General features: G+C 39.8%; 1 protein-coding gene across 5 annotated transcripts in view; it reads right to left on the reverse strand.

Moving 5' to 3' along the window:
* moody (G-protein coupled receptor moody) overlaps nt 1–20,466 on the reverse strand; it is a 177,725-nt gene that overhangs the window by 22,249 nt on the left and 135,010 nt on the right. For all 5 annotated transcript variants that reach the window (XM_071585176.1, XM_071585173.1, XM_071585172.1 and 2 more), the window contains 3 exons: nt 17,753–17,893; nt 15,496–15,666; nt 7,057–7,184 (listed from right to left, as the gene is read on the reverse strand). In XM_071585176.1, coding sequence (XP_071441277.1) covers nt 7,057–7,184; nt 15,496–15,666; nt 17,753–17,893 — 440 coding nt within the window. The remainder of the gene's footprint in view (nt 1–7,056; nt 7,185–15,495; nt 15,667–17,752; nt 17,894–20,466) is intronic.

Raw genomic sequence — 20,466 nt, forward strand, 5'->3', positions numbered from 1 at the left:
ATTGTATTGAATTATGTTATAAATGTTATCTTTATCGTGTTTCGACATCTATTGGCTATGAAGCTCGATATCGGTTTAAATTTTAGGTTATTTGCAACTAATATTGAAATACATAAAAATATATCGTACGGGATTTCAGTGTATCGATCGATACACAATGCTGTCGAAATGTCGTTACTGGAATGGTATCGGGATAGTATATCCGTATCCTGAACGAAGACTTATCATTCCGGTTAATATTTTTCGTAGTGATGCCATTGACAAGACGTGTCGTGCACGCATTAATCGCCCCAGCCCTTTTGCTATGGTCATGCACGATCCAATTAACAATACTTGTGCCCCCTCTTCAGTTTAGCTGGGCAGCTGCCACACCTCTTCCTTCCTCTCTACTCCCTCCGCTCCCCCTTCGCTCTGACCTAGTAACGCCACTACGGGTAGGGACGTTTTGGGAATTTCGCGGAGACTCGGGAGGGAAGGGGAAGAGGGAATGATGGAAGCGGATCGAAAGAGGAAGGATGCTATAGGATAATGGGCATGGGTGGTCGGGGGAGGGGCCAGCCGCGGTACGTGTGGGAAGGAAAAGGGTTGTCTGTGGGTGGGATTAAGGGGGGTAGGGCGGGGCGGGGTTAAAGCAGGCAAAGGGTAGGCGGGGGAGAGAAGGGTTTGGGAAGGGGGGTGGAGGCCGCGTCGGCGGGAAAAAGGTATCTGGGGGAAAGGGGGAGGTTAACTCCATTGTTGGCGACGGCAGCGTACGATGCTCATTCTAGCCGACTCTACATCCGCCCCCGAGTCTGTATGTACAACCTATTATCATTAGTGTATCCTCCTAGCTATCCGTCTTGATCGCGTGGTTGGAGTGGTTCGGCCAGAAAAAAAATGGCTGACCCAGAGAATCCGGAGTATATATTCATGCAAAATGAGCATTGTTTATGTCCTTTCGGATTTTAAATAATTATAATTTATTATTAGGACCAGTCTGCCAGCCGAAGGTAGTTTGTAGATGGACCCTGAAAACTATTACAAGATGCCATAGTCTTCTAAGGACTCACTTATGACCTAAAACATTCTTCCTCTTATCGCTGTTTCATTGTACATATCTCACATTCTCCTGCATTCACCTTTCCCGCCTCCTTCAAATTTCTCCAAAATTTTCTCTCGGCCATTTCTTGCCTATGATCGGTTATTTTTCAGGTAGTTTCCACCAGTTTTACTTATTTTATTTGGTACTTTTAATTCCATGATTTTTTTGAGCTGCCAGCTCAAGTTAATTATCTCTCCGCAACGACCCATAGTTTCGAAAAACAGTTCTGCACATCTTTGCAAAATATCACGTATTTGTTCACGTGACTGATATAACTTAATTACCACATTTTAATGATTTTTTCACAATGTTTAATAGTTTGTAAATAACGTTCACATCTTTTGTTTTCTTTCCGTTCGCAGTCGTCAGGTCGATCTGGCAGGTTGGGATGAGGAGGGCGTAAACATGCATTCGATGATCGGAGACACTCGGTCGTGTATGAGCCTTTATGCTAGACAAAGTGAAATCTCCATATCAGCAATTGGAGGCTATCTGACCTTCGTCATGTACTTCCTTATGGCTCGCGCTTGGTGTCAAGCCACAGTTTGTTTTAATTCACTTTGCGAGGTTAGAGGGTCCTCGGCAAAAGAAGGTGACGCGCCGACTAGGTGGCGATGTAGAGTAGTTTGACGCTTGACGTTAGTTTGAGAACATCCATAGCGTCCATATTTTGCTCTCTCAGGATTAGAAAAGGCTCTGAGGCAATTTTACGTAGTGCCAATGTGAATGGCCGGTCATCAACGCGAGGTCCTGGGTTTGCGTCCCGCAACATACAGTGACACTTTCTAACGCAGGAATGTAAGGTGCTTGGTGTATAGCATAAATAGCGGGTTACGATGTTTACTCAGTTGCAGTATGTTACATGCTGTGTGATTTAATACCAATGGAAGTGTAATTTGGCTTTGGGTGTAATTATACGAGTAAATTAGCAGCTGCATGTATAAATATTGCATAAAATCACAATCAGAAAACCCAACGGTACTCTTCTTTAAGTGGGAAAAATATTGCGTCAAAGTATTCACAACGACCCGCAATTATTTACAATAGATAATTCTGTAACGATTGTGATGACGGCTTCGGGTGACAAAAATTTGCACATGACTACAGCGCATTCCATTCATATTTCTTTACAATTTAAAAAAATCAAGAATTATATTGGATACATAGTATGAGTTCAAGTTAACAACGAGACATTCGCACCCTTGATATTTTTTTCATTTAGCACATACTTTTCATTTCGCTTAATAACTTTCATCTACTTTTATCTGCTATTACGGCGATGGGGGCACAGCTGGAGATACTTTTTCGCAAGATCGCAAGATCATTTTTCAATAATAGGACCTCGAAAAACCCGAGGTGGGAAGGACAAAGGGGGATGGAGAAGAGAAGGGTGGTAAGGGGAAGAGGAAGTGTGGCAGTAGGGTCTTAAAGGGCAGGGGCGGACGAACGAGGGGGACCAGCCGGAGATACGGAAAGGGTAGTTCGTTGAAGCAATTCATACGTGCTTACCAGATCGAGTTGAATGAGCGTGGGTGGGTTGGGTGGAGAGATATTGTGGGGTCTGCTTTAGGAAGGGGAGGGCGGGCGGAGTACGCTTCGCAGCCTTTTATTTATCCAGTTAGAGGAGGGTGGGGCGATGATGCTGTTTATTAGCGCGCGGGTCAGTGTGCACAGTGCATGGGGGTGGGGGCGGGGAGAGGATCTGGGGGTGTGTATGCGAGAGGTGGGGGGGGAGGAGGGAATCCGGCAGATGGCTCCCGGTCGCGCAGAGGAGGCAGTGATAGAACGACCGGGAGCTGCAGACAATGAGGAGAGTGGACGGGCTGGAATGGTGATAAATTCATCCTTTCTGCGCCGCAGGGAAGAGTCCCACATTGGGAAGATATACATTCGGTAGCATGTGATAATATAAAATGAACGTCGTCACTTTATTCCGAAAAGAAAATTGAGCGCGAGGACAGTTGGTTGGAATTACGGTCCCCACCAGGTGGCGTGGAAACTTATCAATGCTGGAGAAACAAGAAGGAAGCGATAGACGCGAAAATTAATGGAGATAAATGTACTTTTTTTTAGAAGAGAAAACACGTAGCGCGACGGGCGAATAAAAATAAAAGATACTAGAATCACATGTGTGCAATAAAAATAAGTATGTTTTAGTGGTTATTCTTCAGGGAAGGACTGAATACATTAAAGGATGATTAGATGAATAAAAGCAGAAGCTCGAACTAGTTTGTTGGTGACATATCGGAAAGTTTTTCGTAAGCGGTTTAATTTTGATTCACTATCCAAAAGAGGAAAATATGGTCAAATGTGCCGTTGCACTCTTCGTCAAAGATTTGTGATCAAAAAGTAAATTTCAAGGTTTGCTGATTTTGGTACGATAAAATGTCAAGCACTTCTCTTTTGTAGTTGTAAGGTCGATAAAGGTACTCCATCGTGACATATTCAACGGCGAAACTATTCATGGTGACTTGTATAAATCTCGTAAAATCCGACCCTGAAAGGATAAACATAGGGTAGGGATATATAAAGTAGATTTTACGAACGCTTTTCCATCATATCAACAAAAGTCAAATTTTATGGAGTTTTCGCTTTCAACCTATTTTACCAGTCTTTAATTCCAGCTTGTTTCGTGATGTATCGTACGTAAATGTGACAATTTTTACGTAAAAAAAGGTTATAACAAGTTTCGTTTGTTGGAGATAAAAAATAAAAGTACAAGTTGGGAAAAAAATCTAAATTTTTCAAAAATAATCTGCGTCACCGTTGAAATTTCACCTCTCACCGTTGCTTACAGTTAATATTTCACTTATGAAATTTTAAAACTTCCTTATTTAATGAAGTTTTAAATTTCATTCGTATATATTTCTGTACCTATTAATATTTTTTTAAATTCACATTGAATTTCGTCAATTTGCTGTTAATAGTCCGTATTGTGGCCAGATTCCTCGAAATTCCGACATTTTCAATAATTTTTTTTTAATATTCCGATTTGTACTGTTAAGTGCAAGAGATGGGCACTCAACTTAGACTAATCATTCCGATGTTTTAAGAAGCTCTAATAGCACTACAGCCTCTTACATTATTTGTCTTGTTCCTGTGTATAATAAACCTTAATGAATTTAAACACTGGGTCAAAGGGTACATTTAAGAATTTAAATGTTGAGGTCACTCTATTTCTAATGATCGCAAGAAATTTCATGGTTTTATCTTAGCTAATCATGGAAGAAGGGGCAGTCAATGATACATTTTTCCAACTCGTGTGACCAACCAGTTGCCAGGTTTCCGAGTCGTCGAGCAAACGCAAAATGAATATTTTTCACTGGAGGAGTCATCTGCACCAATATTGAAATGCTTTGTCATTTACTTTTATAATATACACACACAGATCAGGCAATTGCCTGATGCGGCCTTCACCGCTTCCCCTGTATTCGTCCTTTATGTGTGTTCCAATCCCTTTTCCTTATATCTATTTCTATTTAAATGAGTATTTGTTCGCCGTTTGGCGGGATTTCGTGTTTGAATGTGCATTAAGCCAATGTGGCTCTCTCTTCTTCTGGCTATGCGTGCCACGAAACGCACTGTTCTTATCCTTTATCATGCTGTATGATTGCTATACTACTTTCTTCTTGTGTGTTGTCTATTTCTCCTTTGGCGGGTGAAACAGATCCCTAACGCCATCTCTTGGCCAAAGAATCGGGGCACTTGGTTATAATATAATATATATATATATATATATATATATATATATATATATATATATATATATATATTACACTTATAAAATTATAATTAACTCTAGCCATCCCATAAAAGCAACGTGAATCTGCTCTTATATATTTAAATGGCCATTACGAGCAAAAAAAAATAAATTCGCAATGTAAAGTTGGTCCTTTATCTTTAAATGGCCATTACGAGCAGGACATAAAAATAATTTTGCACGGCGCAATGCTCCCATAAGTGAGAGGGAAAAAATGTAATCTTTGTTGAAGAGAATTAGTCGAGTTGCAGAGTGAGATTATTCGGGAACTCGGGCCTACGCGAAAACACACATCCTATTCAGAGCAGTGTCAGGGCCCTTTGCTCAAGTCCCGGCGAGCACGTACTAATCGTGGGGAGAGAGGAAGAAGGTCGAGTTTAAATGGGAGCGGCGAGTGTGCGAGAGCAGTTGGAAACAATGCGTAACTGAGAGAAACTGCGACAGGGCGAAAACATTCTTGCGGCCTCCGAGAATAAAGGCATGCATGCGCGGAAGAGCGTCTCTCCCAGGAGATTGCGTAGAGGACAAAGTAAAGGGTTCAAATTTTCACTTGGAACCGGACACATTATCATCAATTTATAAAAAAAACCTGGGAATTGCTAGCCCCCTTGCAAATTATTTTGTCATAAGATATCCGCATTTCTCCTCGGCGGCGTTAGAACACAGTCCTTGCCTCAGATGAGCCATATGCTATGGGTCCCATCCAATACAACCTACGGGTGGACCCTGGACGTTGATGCCTGTGTTCTTGCGTGTTATTTGCTTGAAAACCGCAATACGGTATTATTAATTTGGAAAAATTTGTATAAAATACACAAAGAATAAAATGTATTACTAATTAATCGGGCAAAAATACAGGGATTACCATTTTCCCCAAGAATAAAAAACATTATTTACATTATTTTTTTGTGAATGGTGAAAATGTTAGAGATGAACCTTTTTAAGGATGTGATGGAAAAATAAGGAAAAATTGAAATCTCTACATGTTGGTATTTGTTTATCCATTTTTTTTAACTGTGGTAAATTCAAAGAACTGCCGGATGTGCCGAGATAGCAACTTCCGCTCAATCATGCGAACACTTCAATTGGATGCAATTGCGACATATTCACAGTAAACAAATGCTTCGCCGGTTCCGGCTGGTACGACACTTGCCAATCAGAATCAAACTTAAAAAAAGTGCGTGGAGCAAAACCCTCCAGAACGCCTACAGCATCGGGAACACCGAAATGAAATGTGTAGACCCAATTAAATACCTAGGCGTTACCCTCGCTCACCACCTCTCCTGGGTGAAACGCATGCGGGGAATATTTGGACAAGCTAACAAAAACTTAGGATTTATTTGAAGAGTACTGGGTAACAGTGATGAACAGGTCAAAGGGAAAAGTTATATTTCGCTGGTTAGGCCTCATTTAGAATATGCTGCTAAAATGTGGGGTCCTCACGAAGTTGGATTAATTGCCGAATTGGATCGCCTGCAGCGTAGAGGAGCTAGATTCCTAAAACGTGGTTATGATAAACTTAGTAGCGCATTCAAAATATTAGAGCAGCTAGGCTGGGAATAACTCACGGAGCGAAGGTTAAATTACAGGTTGAATCTCTTGCATAAATTGAAAGGAGGTCTCTTTTGGCAGGTATGTTGAAAATGTATTATTACCCCCATCGTACTACGGTGGGCGAGTTCATGTCCAAAAAATTAGAGAAGTCAAGTATAGAACAAGATAGATTTAGGATTTAATTTTTTCCACGAACGATAAGGGATCAAGCTAACGTTGTCCGACTACGGTAGGGTCATATTCGGGTCAAAATGAGTGAGGCGTGTATTCACCCCCTGCCAAACACCCTAGCGGTGGCTTGCAGGGTACTAAAATGTATAAAAAAATAAAAAAATCACTGGATGCGTTTCCGAAGTGAATTCTCCAAATTTATTAAGCAACTTTAGCAAATTTATCCGAAATAAAATACCAAATTCCCAAATGTGAGAGGCTAAATGTAAGAGTAGGACTGAAAAATATAAATTATTTCAAACCATTAAAATCTGCTCATCATTTGGATATTTATTTAGTTGATAATTCTGTAAAGGTACAAAAGAAGCAATCGTCTGGACCCGAAAGACATGCTGTATTTGCGCTGAAATCTTGACCGTTGAAGAACCGAGCAACTGATAGGTCAACGATCAGAAATCAAGTTTATTGTTATGAAGTCCGTGTTACTTACCCCATAATCCGAACAGCGTGGGTAGTTGCATTCCGTAGCTGAAGATCCAGCAGAATGCTATCATCACGGAAATCCACATCTTGGTGTATACCCTGTGGTATATGTTGTGATGGGCTATCATGATGTACCTGTTTTGTAAATGGGTAGAGAAATTCGTTAGACAATTCCTTTTTTTAATAATAAATTCCTAAGTGCATAGAATAATAACATGTTTACCAGTACCATATACTAGTTTCGAGGTTAGTTGACGTGAGAATGGATTATTTATAGGATCTCTGATTGTATGAAGAGGGAAAAATATATTGAATATTCGCTTTCACATGTTTTAGTCTGTCCATATCTTTCTGGGCAAGCGAAGTTATAATTCCTCTCGATTTATTAGTCACTCGCCACTCAAGGCGTTCAGGTACATACCATATCTTTACGGGTTGTTTCTTCCATTTCCTTCATTTGTTTACTGTACCTTCCATTTGTTTTGATAATTTACTCATTTCAAACTTAATTCATTAAAGCCTCTAAACCGACGGAATTTATCGGTAATTTTTTGAGCATAAAATTCACGTGTATGAAATTTTTTTAATTGGCTTCATCTATTCCCAGTTTTCACACTGGCTCCATTTACTTCCCATTCGAACCAAAACCAAAATGATAAGCGGTTCTCTCTCTCTCTCTCTGAGCATGGGGCTGTTACGTTTCCTTCCACCCTCCAAGTCCAGACCAAACTTTTAAATGCAACGGATTCTTTTAAAATCTTTCTTGTGTAGAAATAAAGGCCTATTTTTTTCGTTCCTTTTTGTAAACGGAAATATCTGATGGAATGAAAAAAGACGGGAGAAAAGGCGGATACGCGCCCCTGATATACCGCACCCGGTCCGTAGCGTGCATTTACCCCCTTACTGCTTTATCCTAGTTTCGCCATGGAGAGGAGGAAGAGACGCTTCTGTTTTATTTTGGTGATGGAAGAGAAAACAAAATGAACGGTTTACCCTTACCCAAATTGGCCTCCTTTCCCTCCAGGAATCAGTTGAATAAACAGGCTTTTCGATTTTATTTCATTTTCCTCTCCTGCAATCGACCCCAGATGAAAATGATTTTCTTTTTTAGGGCTTTGGGGGAAGGCTTAGCACGACTCCGCGCATTCAACTCTAATCCGGGGCTCTGTTCAAAGTCCGTGAATACGTTTTTACTCGGAATAACTGGCGCAAACGCGCAATTTGACTCGGTTCTGTGAGCCAGCGAGTTGGTCCGTTTGCTGCCGTACCACTGGGGAGGTGTGCTCCCAATTTTGAGCGTACGTGGTGTGCGTAAGTGGCGTTACTCGAGTGGGGGGTGAAGGGGGAGATCGTTTCTCCTTACTCGTCTCATTACCCTGAAAGTAAAAAAATACTGTCGGATCCCGTCCAGCTACCCACCTCCACACCATTATGAGTGCACTAGCGTGGATCCACGTCTGGATGAACGAGAACAACACGGTAAGGGTATTAGGATAACCCTTGCATGAGATAATAATAAAATCATTTCTAAAGAGGACATAACTGATGATCCGGGAGATTTTAGCGTGTAAATACGTGAGTAAAAACTTTGACTACGAGCGTAGCGGAAATTCTGAAGCTTGGGAGAAATAGGGTAATAGTGGATTTGATATTTATGTAAAGAGGATTAGCGTATATTGGAGTTTTTGCGATATGGATAAGAAAATAATTTTGATGAGGAAAATGAATGAAGAGATACCATGGGAGAGTAAGAGAGGAAGATGTCGGGTAAATTGCAAGGCTTGAGGAAAAGTAAATGGAGGAGATATTGAGAGGTATCGTAATTTAGAAGACTGTGATAGAAAGAAAAGTTTAGGAATAGAAGAAGAAACAGAACAAGCATTGTAGACGGCCCGAAGAAGATAGAAAAAGTCGAAGAACAAAATTCTGCCCACAAGAAGGTGGGTAACATTGTGTGCAAGTATTTTAGAAGCCCGTGGATATGTGTAAAAGCAAGCAAGAACAGCCCAAAACTTACCCCTAATAGATGTACATGTACACATTAGTTATAATAATGAAATGCACGTCCGATTGGAAGAAATGAGAAAAGCGTGCATTCGTGGACGAAGTATTCTTGCTGTCCGGATATAATCTGGTATATTCCTTGGAATTCTGATAAGCCACGCCTGACTGGGACATCAGGTGCATAGGGTACTCGTGATTAGATGACTATTGACATGACAAATTCAAGCGACCTAGACAGATTAAATGAGTTGAATTTAGAGATAGATTTGCACTTGAAAAGCGCGAAAATTGTGAGTACCGTAATGAAATCTCTGAAAGACGAAACGGACACGTCGGTTGCCGTATTTTGCTTTGATCTCCAAAAGAAAATGCTGACACCCAAACTCGCAACTTGCCTACAGTATTATAAATAAAACTGTGGACTTTTAACTTCCGTGTGCGCAATGTGAAATCGAATGCAACTTCAATGTATTTATGTAATGAGAGTGTAATAAAGCGTGGATCTTTGGAGAATGCAAGTCGTCTGTTGCATAGCATAAATACGTAGTATATCACGCCTGAAGTGAGGAAATTAGAATTGTTTAGTTATAACTTTGGGGAAAAGATAAAAATATCGACGTTTCCTGCGTTCCTTCACAAAATATGATGAAAGGGTTGATAACATTGAACAGCACATTATGATGCCAGGTTATTGTTATGTCATCCTTGTGTCAGGAATGCTGGACACCTGGAGGAGAAAATAAAAGACGCGGACGTATATTCTGAATAGACAGAGCCTTGTTCTTGGACTATGATGTTCTGCAAGAGTTCATTACAAAGAGGAGAATTGTGAACACTAATTTTTAGAATGCAAGGCTTTCCTGTACTTCGCGGATTATAAGCAGCGATGTGATATCAAGCCAACCCATGATTACTTCACATACTCCAGTCCAGCTACAGAAGCGTAAGTTCAAGACACACGACCACTCAATCTTTAATCTCTCCACTGCTAATATACCAAAACGTATGCGATGCGGTGAAGCTAATTCATGAAAAAAGTGTAGGATATCAAAGATTTACTTGTTTATGCACCACCATATCGCAAAAACTTTGTAGGAAATAGTCTCTACGGAGAGATACAGGGTTCGTCCGGAAAATAAGTGTACTGATTTTTTCCCGCCGCTCCAGGCGCGCCCAGCACCGCTCTGACGGGCTGCGATTGGAGGGGGGTATGTTGGCAAGCGACGCTGAAAAAGGCAGTCGGCTCTGAGCTGTGGTGTAGTGAGGAGCTCTGTTAACGCGAACCTCCACGCTCGACCCACGTCACGGAACGCGATGCCGAAGCAGCGTTATTCCATCAAATTTGCGGTAAAGCTTGGGAAATCGTCTACCGAAACTGTCGGTATGATTAACCAGGCTTACGGGGAGTCAGCCATGTCCAGAAACATGATCTTTCGGTGGCACAAGATGTTCGTGGAGGGCAGAGAAGAGGTCGACGACGAGTCTTCAAGAGGTTCCCGATGATGCCTTCGCGGGAGCGTTCCAGGAATGGGAACGCCGCTGGAACAAGTGTATCGACTCACAAAGGTCCTATTTTGAGGAATATTAGCTTCAGATATGTAAAAGTGTAATAAATTTTTTTTCCTGAGCTCAGTACACTTATTTTCCGGACGAACCCTGTAGCAGAACAGCTATCTCAGAAGAAGATTCAAGTGATGATGTGAGTATTGGAAAAGCAGACACGAACAAAACATGTTTTTCATTCCGATTCAACAACATTCCTTGTCTTATTTTCATCAAAATATATGGGGCCCGTTTTTTTTATTTTACAATTCCCGTTTTTACTTTTCCTTAATGCAAACCCTTGTAATTATTGCTGGTGATAGTTTTTGCAAAATTGCATATTTAATCTGAGATCATTACGAGAACTTGATACAATTTATTATATCCAATGTATTCAAAAACTGCACACGATCCACGAAGTATTCCCAACAGGTTGGAAACAATTTCACATATCATCAAAATAGATAATATTGAACATTCTGAAATTTTAAGTCGAACCCAGGACCCCTAAGTTGACGATTCTCATTCTGTGGATACATCCCTTAGACACGTAAAATCTCTGAAAATTGTGAATCCATATCTGAAATATTTTCTTCCTCATAGACGTTTTTTTTAGTCAAGAAATAATTGCTCTGGATCCCTATCGATAACTTTAAATAGTTTGCGAAAGTGAGCATCTCTCATCGAAGGTGACTTAAACATCTTCCATTTATTTTCACACAAAAATTCTTTAATTCGTGAGGATCGAATTGAAGTGGTCTTTAGCACTGTCTTTTCACGCCTAAAGTCGAGGTTCAAGTCCCTGAGATGGCAGGACTATTAATTGGTCTCTATTTGGTGTTTGGTGGGAAACATTTCAGGCAGGATAGGCTGGGGAACTTCACAGCTTGAGAGGGCTCTTTTTGAGTTTTTCATTAACAATACGTCCCCGCCTATTTGGTGCCAAAGGTTGTCTTGTCCTCCTTCCTTTCTCTCTCTCTCTCTCTCTCTATGTCTCACTCCTACCGTACAGCAAATTTTAAAATTAATATACGAGTGTCAACTCTATTTGCTGAAGGCGACCAGGTTTTCAGTATGGGTAGCGCACTTAACAGTGAGACCACCGCGCGTTGCGGGGCCCAAACCAATCTCCCGCGTGGCGGTCACGCGATGGATTTTTGCTGTGCTCATTCCGGTTGAATAGCCTTAGCCCTCAACGAATGTCAAAGAAATTCATAACCCCTCTACTCTGTTTGAGAAAATCAGCAGAGATCAACACGCAAATATAATTTTCTTTCGACGTAATCGCAGCAACTGAATCCCATTCTATGAAATTATGCCTTCTATTTTCACTTGATTAATTTGCCATAAAGTCAGCTCGAACTTCCGCAAAAGAAATAACGCATGGAAAATAACTGACGCAGTTTCCTCAATGTCATCTCAAAGAAGGCGACATCAAGGACTTTCCGTTAAAATCTAGCACTTGCTAAAAGTGGAAGCGTAAGTGGTCAGCTTGTGGCAATGAAATGTTTTGTGACGCACTCGAGTGTTTTCGTGACTCGGAACGACTTTTTCCTGTCGTTCATAATTTTAAAAGCATTGCAATGCGAAATAAAATCTCGGCTGAGTACAAAATTCTGTTTCGGAATTCATCTACAAAGCATTACATGATACCATTAAATAAGCTTGACTAGTTTTTTGATCCAAAGTCTCCTCAAAATCTTCGAGACTGTACATTGGATTACTATGAAGTGAATAAAATGCAGGATTTCCGCGGTATCTACGTCACAATAAACTGTACGAACAACGGTGGCATAAATTAATAGATTAAAGAATCCTTTGGCTAACAGGAAACCTATGAATTGCTTTCATGTGAGAAAGTGAACTTCGTTTTTGCCATCTGGACGTCTCTGTTGACCCTCGTGCGCCATGGAATCCTGATAGCCACCCGTGGCCTTTCGTCAGGTTTTCCAGGGGTCGAACCGCCAAAGGTGGCGCTTAAATCTTATCCCTAAGTCAGGACTCAGTAGTACTCTCCGAGTTGGCAGGAGGGCACGTTACTCTCCAGACTGACTAATCCGACCAGCTGATATGTTATGAATTTTTTTTATTTTCCGAACTTAAACAATCGTGTTCAGAACTAATGGCATGTCCGTTCATGAGAATTCTTATTATTACCGTCGTTACACAAAATGTAGCAAAACTCATTTATTTATAGAAATTTAACATATTAAAAAATTTTTGTCGCATTGAATTATTCGCCATCTCACAACAACATATTGTTTATCATAGCTCATTATTCTCGTTAATAATATTTTTTTCATAAATGCTAAAAACCTCAAAAGGATTACTAATTTTGTTGAAGGATCAACCTCTACCGTTCAAATCGCTATTTACCGTAGATTAGAAAGGGGTTATGCGTACACTTGAGTGACCCACCTCGTAACTCCGTCACCCTCCGTAATCACGCAACAGTCGCGTGCTCTCGTATCGTTCCGTCGGTCACAAACTCTCCTCGTGGTAGGAATGAGTCGCCAAAGTTTCGAAAAACGTCTCGCTGAGTCAATTTAAATCGCCTGAATCCTACTCGGCCTTACGTGGACACTCTCACTCGTCCGCCACTCCATTCATTATTCACTGGAATCGGATCAGTGCGGTGCACTCGAATTTTCCCAAATCAAGAGCGAGTACTCAAGTGCTGGCATTGGTGAATTAATCTCCTAATTGATCGGAGAGCATTCTGGGCTCAGGCGTTTCAACCGTAGAATGGAAAGCTAAAAAGTTGATCCATTTGCGTCATCTTCTAAAAGTTGGCTGATGCCGAAAATCGATGTTTTCATACCCTATTAACCTACCTATTCGTCCGTCAAACAACCCACAAGTTCCCAATGGAGAAAATGAACTTTCCTCTTGGAGCTTTAATAATAGTTACTAATACCGATTTCCAGCGCGGAATTAGCCGCTACCTGGTGGAGTGTTCCTGTATCCCTAAATACATACTCGCACTAATTTTATGTGGTGATTGATTACTAATATTTCCCTAATTAATGCCACCGATCAATTCACTTTAGAAATATTTGCGGCAAAAAAGAAATATGGACGAGGAGGATGACTGAGTAATGAAAAAAACATTGCACAGGAGTCATCGTTAATAGGCAAAGATTGAAGAAGAAGAAAGTTACACTGTTTTATCCACGGTGAGAAAAGTTCAGAAAAAATTGAGTGCAAATTGAGTGCAAAATGAATAGTTTGAGAGTAATAGTTATGTTAATGTGCGTTAATGTGATCGAGGACACTCGCAAGACAAGGAATATTAGAAGTCTGTAGAGTAGGGAAGCACGTATGAAACAAGGTATGACTGTGGCAGAGGAGGTAGAAATACCTATAAAATATATATAATATATAAAGGATAGATTGAGTTCAGTAAAAGAGTGAGAACTTCCTGGTAAAACCTATGAACAGGATTATTTTTACTTTGGCTTCCCCGAAAGAAATAACTACGATTCCTTTCATGGTATTAGACTAATCCTTCAGGGCTAAATTGTATCGTTTTTCAAAAATATGCTCCAAATCCATTACGGTTAAGTAATGCATTCCATGAACCTAGCCAGAAGCGGCGGGAGAGACGACGGGTGTCGCAGCCAAAACATTCGAAATTTAATCAAATTTGAACATTCGTGTTGAGCGCATGGTCCCCTCCCGCCAATCACATTTTAGAAGTCATTCGGTGTCTGATTTAATGTTATTTCAAAATTTTTAAAAGTCGGATGCATTTAATTTCGGTCCGATACGTTTCAAAATAATTTGTTTTGATAAACGGGAGTGTAACAGGTGACACAATGATAAAGAGAGTCACATTATATCTGCACCGAAACAGTAAACAAATTTATTCAGACCAAGCGCGGAAAGTCGGTGAAAGAATGAATCTTCAAGTCTGGGAATTACATCAAATTTAAGAGAGATAAGGCGGGTTAGGGGAGCGCGGTAAACAGGATGCGGAAACGCAGTGCGTGAGTAAAGCGACCAAGGACTGGAGAAGTTGTATCGGAAACCACAGTTTTTCCAGAGAGATGCGTTGTCGTGGTTATTTTTATTGGTAACCCCGTGCTAGTTTATTAATTACAAAAGTATTGATTAATTTCCATTAAATTAAATCGAATTTACATTTATGATACTGAACTCTCTTAATATAACTTTTTTCAGACTCAATTCTATCACACGCGGAGCATGCAAATACTGCGAGATGATTGTCCCTCAATTGCTTACCAAAGTAACAATACGGTCTCCTATTTATGTTGGCTGCTTGGCTCGTCGTTCAAATGTTTTAAATCGTTGGAAAATATTCTGGAAAATGTCTGCCTATTATTGTGAAATGCCGTCGTTGTCTATTGTTATGAGTTTCCGGTATGTGATGTGGTGGTAGAAACTCCCAAGGTCAGTCGCTAAATTTACCATAAAATATTGATTATGTTTTCAGATATTAGATACTGGAAAAATTTTGATTGGAAACCGAAAATTCAACAAATATATTCAAGTTTAACAGTACAAATGTCATTACGAATTACATTACGGTATTGGGTTAACGATTAACTCCTTGCAGATAGATTTTTTACTCAAGTTTGGCTCAATATATATTGTTTAAAAACTGACATTAATTTTATTAGATATGAAAGCATATGATGTATCTTTTGGTCCGCATTGCCACGTTGGGTCAGTGTACTGAATAATATGTGAAGCCAAAACCTAACACCAGGGTAAAAAAATGAAGTGCTAACTCCGGATTAAAAAAATTGAACCTGAATTAATAGCGTGTGCGGAGGTAGTGCCACGATGCCAGCACAATTACCAGTCAAGAGCACCCGAGATAAACCGTCAGGCGTGATCATTATAGAGGATGGACAGAAAAACAATGCATACTAACCTGTTGATGGTGATCATTGCGATGGAGAGCAGGGACACTCCGATGTTTCCGTATCGAAGGAATGGGAACAGGGTGCAGAGAGCCATTCCGTGGATCCACGTGCCGTGCACGAATCGGGACGTGCTGAACGGCAGGACTAGAAGGCAGAAGAGGAAGTCGGCCGCGCATAGGCTGGTGGTGAAGAGTGATAGAAAGTTAGACATTACATATCATACTTGTACGAGGCTCTTAAAACGATGCCCATGATAAAAATTCTATGTGCATCGAGCAACTATCAAAATAAGATTTTTTGTTATAAGAGGAGCCTTCAAGTTCTAAGGAATCCCAATTATTTCTCAGGACTGGTTGTAAATAGAAAGACGTAATTGAACTTAAAATATGCCAGCACTATTTATGACTACAACACATAGATGGCTGTACCGTTCAGTGTACAGGGTTGGCCTAGCTGCCACCAGAAGCGTTGTCCAGTATTAAAGTGTTGTCACCTAGTGCAATAAGAACTGTGTTGCTCGTGTCCTCCACTTGCGTGGTTTATCACACATAGTAATAGGGTGAGATATAGGGTAATCGTGTTATGGGTGTGAAAAACGGGCGACAGTTTAAAGAAGACCAAACATCCTGCGACAAGGAGCCCAAGAAGCCATGGGCCATAATCAATTTTCCATTGTGCAAAATGGATCCCCTACCAAAGCGTTCTCGGAGGTCATGGAGTAATGGTGTTGATGCTGTAAGAAATATTTAGGTAAACAGGGAAATTATCCTGAGAAATAGCAGAAGCTTCAACTTTCTGGTTTGAGTAGTTAACCAGAAAAAATTAGAAGATCTTAGAATTTGGAGGCACCTCGTACCTAGTTATAACAGTTGACGATGATGGTTGAACACTGTTGAGGAAGTACTTACTAACAGGAATGACATTGTAAATGCCAACGAAACAATACCCTGCGAAACACGTCTTGTAGTTTTGTAAACATGGAAATAAATAATTATGATTAAGTTTAAGCACATGAAAAATGTACATGTACATGAAAAATGATTTGCAATTATTACCACAATCAGGTGGAATCCATGCTAGAAATATGCAAAGCTAATTTTAAAAGGTTACAAAGTAACCATTATTCTTTCCGCAGTAGTGTCACATTTTATCGCTCGTGCGTTATTTGATATTTTTTAAAATAATTATGAGTGTGCTCTCCAAAATTCTTAAACCAAGCTTCTTCAGTCAATTAGTTCTTCAATGTCCTGTTCTTCGAGAAGTCACGAAAATTAATTCCACATTTAATACACACCTGTTACTTGGCAAATCTTTAAGGTTAAAGAATTAATGTATTTTAAAGTTTTATTAACACTATTTTAAAGTTTATTTATTTACACTATTTTAAAGATTTATTAATATTCATACTTAGATTTCACGCTCAATGAACTCTTTCTAAGTTATAAACGAACGTTCCTTTTCTTCATTTTTACGACATTCAGCTGAGACGTTCTCCCTATTTCTCACTTCGTAAGGATACTTAAGATGTGAATCTAACCTCAACCCTCGTACTAAGTTATCGACGCTACCATCAATATAACAATTTGGTACCATTTTCTAAAAAAAAAGAATGAAATACGCCTAGGTTTAACCGAAACGTGTTTCACTGCGATTACTTTCATGTTTGCACTGAAAACTTACACTACCTTAAAAGGTAATTTGTTTTATTTTTATTTTATAATTTATTCATCTTTAGGTCAAATGAATCCAACAATTTGAATATTTTTAAACAGGTTGACAAATGCTCAAACAATTCTAAGGCGAAAGTTTCATTAGGGAGTTACCACAAAATGTTTTCATTTGTAACCAAGGATAATTAAAATTCTTTCTTCATAAACAATGGCTGAAATAATGTTGACCTCACTTCAGATTCCTCCTGACCTTCCCCCCAACCTCTCTTCCCCCCACAAGGAAACGTAATGAAATGGCACGCCCTCCCTTCAACCCCAAAAGACCTACCTAATTAAAGGACAGAGCCCCGCGGGAGATCCCGAAGGAACCCGGCGTTCGGTCGCAAGTGCTCGCTCGGAGCGCGAGGCGGAATTTGTCGTCGCGTGCAAAAAAAAAACATCGCCGGCGCGCGCCTTGAGAAATGTTTTACCCGCCCAGTGCTTCCACGTGACCCCGCGACTTTTCTCCCTCTCTCTCTCGTGCATTCGAGTGTGCGCGGGCTCGTGACGATATTTGCTACGTCACAGCGCCACTCTTCGACGCCACCTGGCTCACCTTATGATGAAAGCGGCAGCGACGTTACGCAGTCTCGGGCATCGCAGGAGGGCGAAGACGGTGAGCAGGTTGCCGAGGAGACCGACGACCATCACGAGCATCGTCGCCGCAGCTGCGAATGTCAGGAGGGGCCGCGGGAACCTTCGTGAGAGGAAAAGAGTAAGAGAGGAGAATTACATTGGTGCGGTCGAAAATATGAGTCCTTCATCACGGGGAGTGGTGGGCGTTACAGAGGGTTTCCGGTGCGCAGATTCCATGGAGAGTTTAATTTTAATAATATGGTGATCATTCAAAGCCCCCCAATTACTTTGCGGAGTGCCTAAACTTTTTCATTCCCTCCTACAGCCATGAGAAAAAATTACATGCTTCTGCCAAAATATCTACCGTTATAATTAAGTTTTTAAATTCTAAATATAACTTTTACAAATTAAAGACATGGCCAGTGGTTGTTCAGTTGTTTAAATATAAAAACCTAAGTCATAACGTTTAATTAACAGAATAGCCATTATATTTGAAGCACTTCTTCACGAATAAAATAAAAATCACAAGTACAGTAATCAACCCTAAGCTGTTTGGTATGTAGAGTTCACCTAGTAATAAGCCCGACGGCGTGTGAAATGAAAAGGGTATGGGGGGGGGGGCAATCCCTTCCCCTGTGCCGAGTATGGTTTCCCTGGAAGATCTGGTATTTATATATTTCTGGAAATCACATAGCTTAGGTGGAGCTTCAGATTCCCAGAGAGGCTCGCCCGGGCCCTCCGGTCAGTAGTCCAACGCTCTACCCCTGGACTATCGCGACACACCACGACTAAATTAGGTATTGATACATAAGATTGAAAAAAATGACTTCTTTGACTGTTGAATTCAATTGAAATTGAATGGGGTTGTGTGACTTGATTTTGTTGATTTTGGTATCTTTTTATTTACTAATTTAGGTAAAGTAATATTTTTGAGTGATTAGAATGTGTTTGTGAGCAATGAAACTTGTGGAAATTACAAAGTTATTATATATATTTGTGTGTGAATATATATTTATATATATTTTTCCATGTTTTAAAAATCTACATCTGTGTTTTTATATATTTGTGCGTCGCCCAAGAGCGTTCCATTTCGGAGGAATTTATATATATATATATATATATATATATATATATATATATATATATATATATATATATATATATATAATTTACCCTGAGATGAGCGTGATTATAAAAAACTACATATTTCTTAAGTCTCCGCAGATATAATTCCATGAGTATGAATATACACTTTAGCCATCGGGTTTTGGCATATAGAAGTCAATAGAATAACTAAGGGTAAGAAAAATTTATTAACACGTATAAATTTGAGGAATGCTTTTATTTGGAAGAGAGGCCAAAGCATCAACGGGAATAAAAGGGAAGATTAAAAATAGTCGTCGTAATAATTAAGATTGTAATGAAATTTAACAACAAATCCAAACATTAACAAGCTGTCCTACACATTGGTTTTACACAAATATGAATCGTACAATAGAAAAGAAATAGGAACGAAGGAGAATGGAAAAGATGAAATGGATAGATAGATAGATATTGAATAATTTGGACGAAGATGGAGATAAGAGAGGAGTCTTAACTGGAATACGCCAAAATAAATGAAGTTTCCCTTCGTTGAAGTTGAAGTTAAATGACTTTTAGAAACCCGAAGTGCTTCTAAAAGTCATTTAGCCTTACGACAGCTGTATCAACGAGTAAAACGCACCTCTTGTTCCACTTTATTTATTTATTTTAGTACCCTGCAAGCCACCGCTAGGGTTCACTTGAGCGTTGACCCCTGACTCACGGCTATGGCGGGTCGCAAAGCTAACAGACTACAGCCCATTCATTTTCTCGCCAATCGATCATTTTTAGCGTAAGAATTCCAATGTTGCTAAACTTTCGAAAAATTAGCCACTCCCAATTATGCAGTCGAATAACGTTCGATTACAAAATATGTAGTCTATTTGGAGTTGACTTTGATTCAGTACTTGCATAGAAGGTACTCTCGAGAGCGGCATTAAGACACTTCTGGAGGCCAAGATAAATCACTCAGACTCTTGAACTAGTCAAGGCATTTTTGTGCGTCACTGTCGATATTTTCTATTTCCGAATTATGCGCATGCCTAAAAAAAAACTACTAATTATAAACGCTCCCTTTTAGGGGTTGTTCAAAAAAAACTCACAATTATAAGGCGTCCCATCGAAAAATTTTACATGCACACAAATAAATATTCTGATGCTGGGGTGCTCAAGACTTATTTATTCGATAACCGTAAAATTAGTTTGAAAAATAAGAGTATAAAACCAGCATCAGTGTGAATGAGGTGAAAGAGAATTTCTTTGCATCGCTCGGGGAATTATTTGGAAGCTATTTACTTTTAGTTTGAGTTTCTTCATGATATAAATAAATTTTGAAAAAAATACTCTAGGTTGTTTTATCAATATGAGTTAAAACGGCTAACGTTACACTGACACCGTTCGCTCATGAATCACTTCAAGTCATTGAAGGACGATGCGCAGGTGTCCGTATGAATTGACTGTTTCATCACCTATCCGTACGAACATATAAATTTGAGAATATTTATTTTCTTGTTGCTAATCAACGGTTGTGCAAATCATCAGAAAACTGTAAACTTTTTCTTAAGTATATCAGATTGCCTTACAGTAGGTATATGCGATGTTTTTCACCGATCG

This window comes from Hetaerina americana, unplaced genomic scaffold, assembly GCF_022747635.1.
Source record: "Hetaerina americana unplaced genomic scaffold, ioHetAmer1.1.p SCAF_2, whole genome shotgun sequence".
NCBI lineage: Eukaryota > Metazoa > Arthropoda > Insecta > Odonata > Calopterygidae > Hetaerina > Hetaerina americana.